The sequence below is a fragment of the Drosophila subobscura genome, chromosome E (assembly GCF_008121235.1).
Source record: "Drosophila subobscura isolate 14011-0131.10 chromosome E, UCBerk_Dsub_1.0, whole genome shotgun sequence".
NCBI lineage: Eukaryota > Metazoa > Arthropoda > Insecta > Diptera > Drosophilidae > Drosophila > Drosophila subobscura.
This window is the reverse complement of record NC_048531.1, coordinates 2,048,921-2,060,152: the sequence shown is the minus strand read 5'-3', so window position 1 is coordinate 2,060,152 and position 11,232 is coordinate 2,048,921. Positions and strand designations below refer to the sequence as shown.

The 11,232-nt window shown below is 44.2% G+C and overlaps 2 protein-coding genes and 1 pseudogene across 2 annotated transcripts; 2 read left to right on the top strand and 1 right to left on the bottom strand.

Annotated features, from left to right (window-relative positions):
• Nucleotides 1-874: 874 nt before the first annotated feature.
• Nucleotides 875-2,033, bottom strand: LOC117890996. Its single transcript, XM_034796144.1, has one exon. It carries the CDS (start codon nucleotides 1,990-1,992, stop codon nucleotides 1,300-1,302), a length of 693 nt encoding a protein of 230 aa, XP_034652035.1. The 5' UTR covers nucleotides 1,993-2,033; the 3' UTR covers nucleotides 875-1,299.
• Nucleotides 2,034-5,636: 3,603 nt separating this feature from the next.
• Nucleotides 5,637-7,724, top strand: LOC117890877 (odorant receptor 42a-like). Its single transcript, XM_034795969.1, has 3 exons — nucleotides 5,637-6,518; nucleotides 7,198-7,555; nucleotides 7,617-7,724. The coding sequence occupies exons 1-3, from the start codon at nucleotides 5,710-5,712 to the stop codon at nucleotides 7,710-7,712; spliced, it is 1,263 nt and encodes a 420-aa protein (XP_034651860.1). The 5' UTR covers nucleotides 5,637-5,709; the 3' UTR covers nucleotides 7,713-7,724.
• A 1,272-nt stretch (nucleotides 7,725-8,996) lies between these two features.
• On the top strand, nucleotides 8,997-10,100 carry LOC117892545 (annotated as a pseudogene).
• Nucleotides 10,101-11,232: the final 1,132 nt, after the last annotated feature.

Sequence of the window (11,232 nt, the reverse complement as noted above, 5' to 3'; positions counted from 1 at the left end):
GTTGGACTGTGCAACTGTTTGGTGTAAACTTGGAAAAATTAATTTCCAAGCTTTGGTAGAATATAAGGATTGCAGTGGGCTTGGTGGTTTGCATTTCAATTTTGCTTCTGCTGCATTTGTCAGGAGAGAATCGTGAAATTCGATTTGGATCCCTTTCAATTTGCGGCTGCACTTTTATCCACCACCCCTAGTTCCATCTCGCAGACTCTCCCTCTTACTATATGCACTGAGAGCTCGTTCGCAAAAAGGCCAACTGTCAAACCATTGCAAAATCTTCAAGCCAACTGTCATAAATGTCGACATCATTAAAATGTCATAAAGTTGCCATTTCACCCGCCAAAGCATCTTAGCCCCGAACTGTCAATCCACCCAACCATTCAGCGGTCCACCCACACACCCCGCCAGGCTACCAACCATCCACAAAGACCCTGCTGCTGCGGGACACGGTGGAGCCGCTCGGTAAAATGTGCAAAAATTTTGCACACTTCCGTTACATTTCGCATCCTTTCTGGCTGTTTATTTTTCGGCAGCGCTTCCTTTAGACAAACCGCAACGGATGCACCGCCGTGCACTATCCAGCGCTCCTTGTGGCATCTTCCTCTGCCGCATTCGGAGAAGAGTAAAAATTAAATGACAAAACAAATGGCAAATGGCACAAACTGTTTCGCCTTAAAGAATTCTCGGCAATGCACCCAAGTTCATGAAAATTTGATTTTATTAAAATTGTTTCCTCTCCTGCTGGTCCCGCGCCACAATTGACATTTGATGTCAAGAGTTTTAGGCCACAGTTTTATGCATGTCCATTAAAACACCCAATTGAGAGCGACCAATGGAGCATACTTTTGGGCTATTTTGTATACATTAATCATAATCAGTTTTATCCGCAGCTCGAAACAAAAACAAACGTAAGTAAATCTCAATTGTGCCAAATAAATCGAGAGAATTCCACAAACTCATATTCGATTGTTCTGCTTAACGCTCAACCCAAAGCCATTAAAATATATTTCAGGGCAATCGTTTTGAAGGCTAATTAAGTGCGGGCATTACCCCAAGCTGGCGGAGCGTCGGACTTGGATAACGGCCTTCTAATTAATGAGCCGCAACAAGCTAACACACATACAGCCAGCCACACAAGGACTGATTGGAGGTGTGGCAGTAATGTTAAATTAAAGTTCAATTGACCAGAGCCGTGGCAGAGGTCGTTAATTTTTCCCTTAATCGCCAATACGGCTGGATGGTTTTGTTCAATGCGCCCCAAGTAAGATTCATTATAGAGTGCTCGCCTAGGTTTCAGTCTTCTTAGATGACCCCTTGCTTCTCTCCTCCGGCCTCTCGTCTGTCTCGTTTTGATCGCCGTGGAACTTCACACGTCATGAGTATCGCTCCTATCAAAAGCAAAATGAATAGAATAAAGTTATCCCGCGCCACCTCCATCTCGATGCCCCAGAGGTACTGGATCAGCTTATCGAGGCAGCCGTCGCAGTCCTGTGCCCCACAGCATCCTCCACTGGCCCAGTTGCGTTTCTCGGTTGAGATTTGGTAATCGATTAGGCCCGCTTCGCCACAGCAGCCGAACTCCTCCTCCAGCTTTCCTAACTTGTGATTCCTCCACAGCAGCAGAACCATCATCTTGGCGGTGAGCTCAAAGCGTGATCGATACATAAGCCGAGACGCTGCTATGCTCAGCGTGTACAGCAGCAGAATAAAGCTAATTAACATGTAGAATGCAAACTTGAACAAGCTTTTTCGCTGGGCCATACGGATGCCTAGAATCGCGTTCAGGATGTACCCCAACATGGTAACAAAGCGCGTTAGGAACATCCAGGCAAGCAGAGCGCCCGGAACAATGGTGGCGTCCCTGAGCAGTGTGTTCTTCACATACATGTGGTTAAACACATCCATCAGGAAGATTAACCCTGCCAAAAGCAATACCACATTGATCTGCAGCACAGAGATGTGTGATATGCGACACCGAAGGAAGAATCTTTTCATCCTAGATAAATTTTGACTCTGTTTGTTTGCTTTGAAGTTAAGCGAGCCCGTTTTGAAGTTAACTTAGAGGCATCCTGAGTTTGCGTTGGTTTTGGGTGGGTAATATCAACATTTGGTTAGCTGTCACTTCATTCGGATGCGATGCCCGCCCCGACTCCAGATTCCTGACTTGTTGCGACGGTTTCGAGTGCAAATGAGTTTGCGTTGACGAACCTGAAATGGCTCACCTGTTGCGGCAGCGCCGCAATAAAAACAGCCGGATGAAATTAAATATTTGTGCGGTGGCTTGAATCAACCTTTCGCTGATTGCTCATACGCACTGCGGGCAGGAAAGGCTCAGGCACTAGCTGAAGGACAAACAGCAATTGTAGCTTCTGTTTGGTCACTCCTTGAAATTGTTCTTAACTGATAGGATCATATTATTGAGCGTGATATTAAACTGTGGGTGCGTGAATCATTATTCAGGAACCGCTCATTTAAACGCCCAAAGCCTCAAATTTCGATATAAGATTGTCCAGGGTATTTAAAACACTGCCAGTACTCAAATATATACGTATGCACATACGACGTTTGCTTACTCGTATTTAATAAATGCTTTGAAGCTGAAGGCCCAATCTGTTGCCACTTGTCTGAACAGGGTCGGGTCTCGAAAGAAAGAGCCGTAAACACAAGTTCAAGTACAATCGCAAGATGCACAGTGGGTGACGTTTTTTATATGTGGAATTTTCAAGAATGTTTTCTGCGGCTTTGTGGCGTGTAAGGTCTAAGCTGGAGCCTTTCAGAATTTTCTTAGTGTTCAGAACATGAACAGAACCAGACACCAAGTTACGCCGCCGTAATCATAACCCTAGCGGATCGCGGCAAGAGGTTAATAAATAAGAAACAGAACCTAACGGAATTCACGCGGTACATAAAACAGTCCATTTGAAGGAATGTAAAATTCCATTCCATTTGAACGTAAAATCATTATCATGGGTGGCGTCGAACCCGAATCTGTCGACACAATTGTCACACAGTCCACAAGTACTGCACACTTAGCGTTCCCCATATATAGTCCATAAGTTCTGACAATAAATCAGTTTGAATTAGCAACTCGTGAGAAGTGATGTAGGTGTAGATGTTGATGAAAAATATGGAAAAATTTAAAATTTGAAAAAAATTTATTTCGGGTATAAAATTTGTGCCGCGTAAAAGCGTCTCTCACGTCCCTTCTCGTTTTTATACCCGGTACTCGAAGAGTAAATAGGGTATATTGTATTTGTGCGGATAACGGTTGTATGTAACGCACAGAAGGAAACGTTTCCGACCCCATAAAGTATATATATTCGTGATCAGCATCAATAGCCCAGTCTATGTCTGTCTGTCTGTCTGTCCGTCTGTCCGTCCTGATGAGCGCCTAGTACTCAGAGACTATAAGAGCTAGAGCCACCAAATTTTGCATCCAGACTTGTGTATGCTCACATTGTTACAAGTGTATTTCCAAAATGAGCCACGCCCCCTTCCGCCCCCGCAAAGGGCGAAAACCTTCCAAATCTACAATTTTGAAGTAGTGTGAGTAGTGTTGTTCATGTAGATGACAGATGAAGAAAAAATTTAAAATTTGACAAATAACCGCTAAGTTGCAGATGTGGTACTGAGTGCCGGGTATAAAAGTTGTGACGCGTAAGAAGCGTCTCACACGTCCCTTCTCGTTTTTTTTTTTAAAAATAAACATATGAATATGATATACTAACTACTTGGGACCTATTGTGTTCTCCATGCTAGATTGGACGTTACACCCACTGTGCGCTGTGGCATGCCCTCCATCTCGTTACAGTGACTTGGTGCTCTTCACGCGCTGACGCCCATTGGCCGACGGGCCATGTCGAGATGTGCGTCGGAAGTGTCGTTGGTGCCATTTTTGCTTTATTTACTGGAAAATTTGTGCAAAAATTATAGACGGATGTGAGCAGTATTGTCTGATATGGCTAATTTAGAGGAAGCACTCTCAGTTTCCGGGTAATGCAGCCTTCGGTGTAAGCTGCTGTCAATTGAGCTAAGACTTTTAATTAAAAAGTTTTTCAAGGCCAAGTCCAATTTACCTTTTGTGGCAAGTCAGAGACTGTTGCCGTTTGCTAATTAAATAACCAAAGAGCAGCTGAGACGCCTGTCACAGTTTAGATCCAAAGTTGACTTGATTTGGAAATGGCAACGCACTAGCACCTGTTTCAGCCGAGAATCGATGGTTCCCAATGACTAACGCTCTCGGCCTTGGGGCTAGTGGCTCCTTCACCTGAATAGTTAGCTAAATAGAAGAATACAATAATCTTCATAGACCAATTCAAACTTGAAACGAGTACGAATGTTTGTGAGACGCTTCTTTAATACAGAGTACTCAGTCAGTATATCTGAATCTTAGTCGTTTTTTTTTTTCGAATTTTAAATTTTACATTATAGTACAATATACATCTACAACACTTCTCCCGCCCACACGCCCTTTTATCACGCCACCCTCCCCCAGTGACGCACAAGGCATGCGGCAGAGTGTGCGAGCGAGAAAGAAGGACAACAAGCAAACATAAGCAATGCTGATGGAAGGGGTGGGGGTGGCCAGCAGCAGACTTTCGCCATTTTGTGGTGGGGGAAGGGGGCGTTGCTAAATTTTGAAACAAACTTGGTTGAAGATAATTACCTGCACAAATGACTTTTGATACCCGGTAAATAGATTATATTGTACTTGTGCATATATATATTCTTTATCAGCATCAATAGCCGAGTCGATTTAGGCATGTCTGTCTGTCCGTCTGTCCGTTCGGCTTGTTGAGCGCCTGGATCTCAGAGACTATAAACGATAGAGCAACAAAATTTTGCATCCAGACTTCTGTATGCTCACACTGTTACAAGTGTATTTCAAAATTCTGCCCCTGCAAAAGGCGAAAGTCTCCCACAGCTAAAATTTTGAAGAAAACTAAGAACGCCAATCTGTAGGGAAGGACCATATCTATCAGATCACCGAACTGTCATCAGACTGGATCATTATTATAGCCAGAATGAAGAACTTAATTTGCAGTGGCCAAACCCACCCCGTTCAGCATTTTTTTTTTAATGTTTTTTGCACATTCTCTCTTACTCTGCTTCGTGTAGCGTGCGGGTCTAGGCGAGGGGGGCGTAAGAAGTGATGTAGATGTAGAACAAATGTAAAATTTAAAATTTAAAAAAAAGTACAAGGTACAGATGTACTACTGAGTAACGGGTATAAGAGTTGTGACGCGTTAGAAGCGTCTCACGCGTCCCTTCTCGTGGTTAATTTATTCACGAAATGTATCTTACATATTCCTCTGATATATCCCTCCCCCTCTGTGATAGGCGATTGATGAAGGTGTTCAAGTAATCCTAATTCGTAAATAAATTTTTAACTATTACACCTCGCTTTGTGAACTGCGGCAGTCAGCTGCTTCTTGACCAGAATATGTCCATCATTTATTTACATACAGCATGTAAAGCAATTTGCAAGCGCCATCACATTAATCTAGCAAGCGACTGAAGACTTTAGGCGTTGAGGGTGCCAAAAGTTTGGAGCGGAAGATCCTGCCCGAGGTGCTGAACAACTGTTAGCCAAACCCTATTTGATTCCGCTGACGAGTTCGCACGTCTCGCTCATAAATTTTCAATAGCAGGCGATTGATGAGCTTATAATCACTCCACGGCGGACATATAAAACCCAACAGTCTGCAGTCCATGTTGAACAATCGGAACTTCTGTGAAGTAAGGATGGTACTGCGTAAAATATTTCCGTCCATGTACTCTATATCGGAGCGGGAACCGGCATGTTCTCGGAATGCGACTCTCTACTTGCTGCGCTGCATCTTTCTAATGGGGGTGCGACAGCCACCCGCACGATTCTTCATAGTCTACTGCCTGTGGTCTTTTGTTCTGAACCTCAGCTCCACGTTTTACCAGCCCATCGCCTTCCTGACTGGATACATCAGCCACTTATCTGAGTTCTCTCCGGCTGAGTTCCTTTCCTCCCTTCAGGTGTCATTTAATGCGTGCTCCTGCTCCGTCAAGGTTCTGATCGTGGGGGCACTCGTCAGCCACTTCGACGAGGCCAATAATATTTTGGATGAAATGGATAAGCGTCTCACCCAACCAAGCGAACGCCTCCGAGTCCATCGCGCCGTCTCCAGAAGCAACCGCATATTCTTCTTCTATATGGCCGTGTACATGCTCTATGCCACCAACACGTTAATTGCAACCATCGTGATGGGAAAACCGATGTACCAGAACTACTATCCGTACCTAGACTGGCGCTCCAGTTCCTGGCACCTGGGTCTGCAGTCAGGACTGGAGTACTTTGCCATGGCCGGTGCCTGCTTCCAGGACGTCTGCGTTGACTGCTATCCAGTGAACTTTGTCCTAGTGCTCCGTGCCCACATGTCAATTTTTGCGGACCGGCTAAGACAGTTGGGCAAGGACCCTGATGAGAGCCACGAGAAGCGCTACGAGCAACTAGTTCAGTGCATTCAGGACCACAAAACCATACTCCGGTGGGTTGAAAGCATCCTCAATTTGAGATGTTTTTTATACCCGGTACTCGAAGAGTAAAAAGGGTGTATGGTATATGTGGGGAATAACGGATGTTTGTAACGCACCGAAGGAAACGTTTCCGACCCCATAAAGTATATATATTCTTGATCAGCATCAATAGACGAGCCATGTCTGTCTGTCCGTCTGTCCGTCCTGATGAGCGCCTAGTACTCAGAGACTATAAGGGCTAGAGCCACCAAATTTCGCATCCAGACTTCTGTATGCTCACACTGTTACAAGTGTATTTCAAAAATGAGCCACGCTCCCTTCCGCTCCCGCAAAAGGGCGAAAACCTCCCAAATCTACAATTTTAAAGATAAAAGAAAACTAAAAACGCCATTCCCTAGGGAAGGACCATATCTATCAGATCACTGAATTATAGCCCGTCCCGTGTGCGGCCTCTGTCTCTACCGTACCTCGACCTCTGCCGCGTCTCTGCCGTGACTCTACTGTGCGGCTCTAGGGGAGGGTGGTGAGCTAAAAGAGTGTGTTGGCGTGAGAAGTGTTGTAGATGACAGATGAAGAAAAAATTTAAAATTTGACATAAAACCGCTAAGGTACAGATGTAGTACTGAGTACCGGGTATACCGAGTACACGTCCCTTCTCGTTTTTAAATATAATCTACTGACCCCTTGCAGCTTTGTTGATTGCTTGCGACCCGTGATTTCGGGCACCATTTTTGTGCAATTCCTGGTGGTGGGTATGGTCCTTGGATTCACGCTCATCAACATTGTGCTGTTTGCCAATCTAGGCTCGGCCATTGCCGCCCTGTTCTTCATGGCCGCCGTTCTGCTGGAGACTACCCCGTTCTGCATTCTCTGCAATTATCTGACGGACGACTGCTATAACCTGGCGAACGCTCTTTTCCAGTCAAACTGGATCGATGGCGAGCAGCGCTACAAGAAGACGCTTATGTACTTCCTGCAGAAGCTTCAGCAACCCATCACCTTCATGGCCATGAACGCTTTTCCCATTTCTGTGGGTACCAACATTACTGTTAGTATGCATAATTCATTTTCCGGGGACTTTATGTATTCGAACAAAGGTATCTTCGTAGGTCACCAAGTTTTCATTCTCAGTGTTTACTCTGGTCAAGCAAATGAATATTGCGGAGAAACTCTCCAAAGCTGATGAGGATGAAAAATTAAATTAGCAAGTGAGTTTTAAATTCGATTATTTCTTTAACAGACTAATTGTTCCATTTATTAAAATTTCATTCTCTTGATTGTTTAAACTACTTTAACTACTTGAAGGTTGAACAAACTTAGAGGAGCAAGCATTGGACGTAATATCAAAGACTTGTCCAGCAACTTTATGCTATTTTAAGATTAATTGGTTTCAAGCCAACAATTAAATAGAGAAAAATGTATTTCAGAAGAAAATTGCACTAGGATATGCAAAAGTAATGATCTGATCTTCAAATAAGGAGTGTCTTTTGTGTTTTTTATACCCGGTGCTCGAAGAGTAAATAGGGTATATTGTAACCGGAAACGTTTCCGACCCCATAAAGTATATATATTCTTGATCAGCATCAATAGCCGCGTCTATGTCTGTCTGTCTGTCTGTCCGTCCTGATGAGCGCCTAGTACTCAGAGACTATAAGAGCTAGAGCCACCAAATTTTGCATCCAGACTTGTGTATGCTCAAATTGTTACAAATGAGCCAAAAACCTTCCAAATCTACAATTTTGAAGATAAAAGAAAACTAAAAACGCCATTCCGTAGGGAATGACAATATCTATCAGATCACCAAATTCGATTGGATCCGATTGGATCATTATTAAAGCCATAATGAAGAAATTAATTAGCAGTGGCTAAACCCACCCCGACCCGCAGCTTATATTTGTTTTTTTTACACATTCTCTCATTCACACTCTGCTTCGCGCAGTTTGTGGCCTCTGCCTCTGACACGTCTCTGCCTCTGCCTCGGCCGCGTCTCTGCCCTTACTCGGTAGTGTGTGGCTCTAAAGGAGCGTGTTGGCGTGAGTGGTGTTGTTGATGAAGATGACAGATGAAGAAAACATTTGACAAATAACCGCTGAAGTGCAGATGTAGTACTGAGTGCCGGGTATAAAAGTTGTGACGCGTAAGAAGCGTCTCACACGTCCCTTCTCGTTTATTTATATGCAAGTGTAAACTTTTACACTTCTCTGGAGCGTTACGTGCTAAGCGCCAGTGCCGTAACATATCGGGAATCCTGCTTGAATGAGGACGCTGCTACACTTGAGTCCTTGGTGGTTGAGGGCGCCAAGAGTTCGGTGGAATAGGTCCTATCCGAGGTGCTGAATAACTGTTACCCAAAATCTAATTGATTTCGGTAGACGAGTTTGGAAGTGTCGCTCATAAATTTTCCATGCCCAGCGATTTAATCACGCCACGGTCGAAAGTATAAAAGGCTTCAATCCAGTATCAAGAATAGACATTCAGCTGGAGTCAAGATGGTGTTGCGTAAAGTGTTTCCTGCCATGTACACACCATCGGAGGATACACCGGCCTGCTCTCGGAATGCGACTCTCTGTGTGACAGCCACCCGCACGATTCTTCATAGTCTAATGCCTGTGGTCTTTAGCGCTGAACCTCAGCTCCACGTTCTACCAGCCCATTGGATTCCTAATTGGATACATCAGCCACTTATCTGAGTTCTCACCAGGGGAGTTCCTCACCTCTCTGCAAGTGGCCTTTAACGCCTGGTCCTGCTCCACCAAGGTTCTGATCGTGTGGGCGCTCGTCAAGCACTTCGACGAGGCCAATAATATTTTGGACGAAATGGATAAGCGTATCACCCAACCAAGCGAACGCCTCCGTGTCCATCGCGCCGTCTCCAGGAGCAACTGCATCTTCTTCTTTTTCGTGGCAGTCTATATGGTGTATGCCACCAACACGTTCCTAACAGCGATAATGATGGGAAGGCCGCCCTACCAAAACTACTATCCGTACCTGGACTGGCGCTCCAGTTCCTGGCACCTGGGTCTGCAGTCGGGACTGGAGTACTTTGCCATGGCCGGTGCCTGCTTCCAGGACGTCTGCGTTGACTGCTATCCAGTGAACTTTGTCCTAGTGCTCCGTGCCCACATGTCAATCTTTGCGGACCGGCTGAGACAGTTGGGCAAGGACCCTGATGAGAGCCACGAGAAGCGCTACGAGCAACTAGTCCAGTGCATTCAGGACCACATACTCCGGTGGGTTGAAAGCATCCTCATATTGAAAAGTTTTTCCTTAAATCTAATCTACTGACCCCTTGCAGCTTTGTCGATTGCTTGCGACCCGTGATTTCGGGCACCATTTTTGTGCAATTCCTGGTGGTGGGACTGGTTCTTGGATTCACGCTCATCAACATTGTGCTGTTTGCCAATCTAGGCTCGGCCATTGCCGCCTTGTCCTTCATGGCCGCCTTTCTGCTGGAGACTACCCCTGTTGTCGACAGTGTGATCTGGCTTGTAACCATTTTTACTGACTCGCCAAACAAAGAAATCTCGAATTACCGGCTCGAACGACCGAATTGTCATTCGCAGGACCATGTTTTCCCTGATCCTACTCTATGAACCATTCTGTCGATCGGCGTCCAAATCCTTTGTCGTCCAAAATATTCCAGAAAACACCAATTTATTACTTTTTAAACTTTTTATATTTCTGGATCATCTGGTCTCGCACCGTTAATATTCAAAAATAAAAATACTGAAAATTAAACATTTGGTTTCGCAACATTCTCCTCCCAAGTATTACAGCAGACAATTAATTCATAATTGGGGGCAGTAATACTTCACATATTTCAGATTACATATTTTTCTTAACGTCTAACTTCATTAACTTTAATATGGGTCTCTTATAAATCTTATCTTGTAACTTAACATCTACTATACGAACGCATCCGTCTGGTGCAGGATATGTCTTTACAATAATGCCCTTAGGGCAAATATTTCTGGGTAAATCTGAATCCGCTATCAATACACTGTCGCCTTCATTTAACATACTCTGTTCTTTTGTCCATTTACGACTATACAAGACTATACATTTTAACCAAAATATATCGGCAATTCTTTGAGATACTTTCCACATATTCAACACTTTCAAATTTCCATCAGTTGCTGTTGAATAAAATGAATCCCTAAAATTGGGTCCAATCAAAATGTCATTTGGAGTCAATGGTACTGTTTCCGCAATTCCTCGCAATCAGTTCGCAATAAAAATCTCGAAATAAAAAGCGAAGTGCTGCTGGTTCGACCGAGACGGAATTCAATCAATTTAATACTCTTCTTCTTTTCAATTTCGATATTCACCTATTACATGCATGTTCTTCCTCTTTCTCTATCGATATTCACATATTACATGTATGTTCTATAGCTACAAACTTCTGTAAGTATGTCTTAAATGCAACAATTCAATATCTTAATGCTACAAATTCATTTTAGTTATACAAAATACTAATTGCTCCCGGCCATAAGCCCTTTGCGCTAATTTGGCGTAAACATACTCCCGGCCTTGGAAGCTCCTTCCAACAATTTTACTCTGTGTCTCCAATCGGTAACGGGCAGATCTTGTGTATGTTGCGCCTGAACAATCCTGATTTGGTTTTTATGGTGACTACCCGAACTACACCATCAGTGCCAGGATGAACTTGATGTACACGCACCAGAGCCCATTGTCCTGTGGGTATGTTGTCTTCTCCCATTAAGA

Coding starts and splice junctions, on each gene's coding strand:
- LOC117890996 (XM_034796144.1), bottom strand. CDS start 1,992: ATGAAAAGATTCTTCCTTCGGTGTCGCATATCACACATCTCTGTGCTG.
- LOC117890877 (XM_034795969.1), top strand. CDS start 5,710: ATGTTGAACAATCGGAACTTCTGTGAAGTAAGGATGGTACTGCGTAAA. Junction 6,519..7,197: donor GACCACAAAACCATACTCCG/GTGGGTTGAAAG, acceptor GACCCCTTGCAG/CTTTGTTGATTGCTTGCGAC. Junction 7,556..7,616: donor CTGTGGGTACCAACATTACT/GTTAGTATGCAT, acceptor GTATCTTCGTAG/GTCACCAAGTTTTCATTCTC.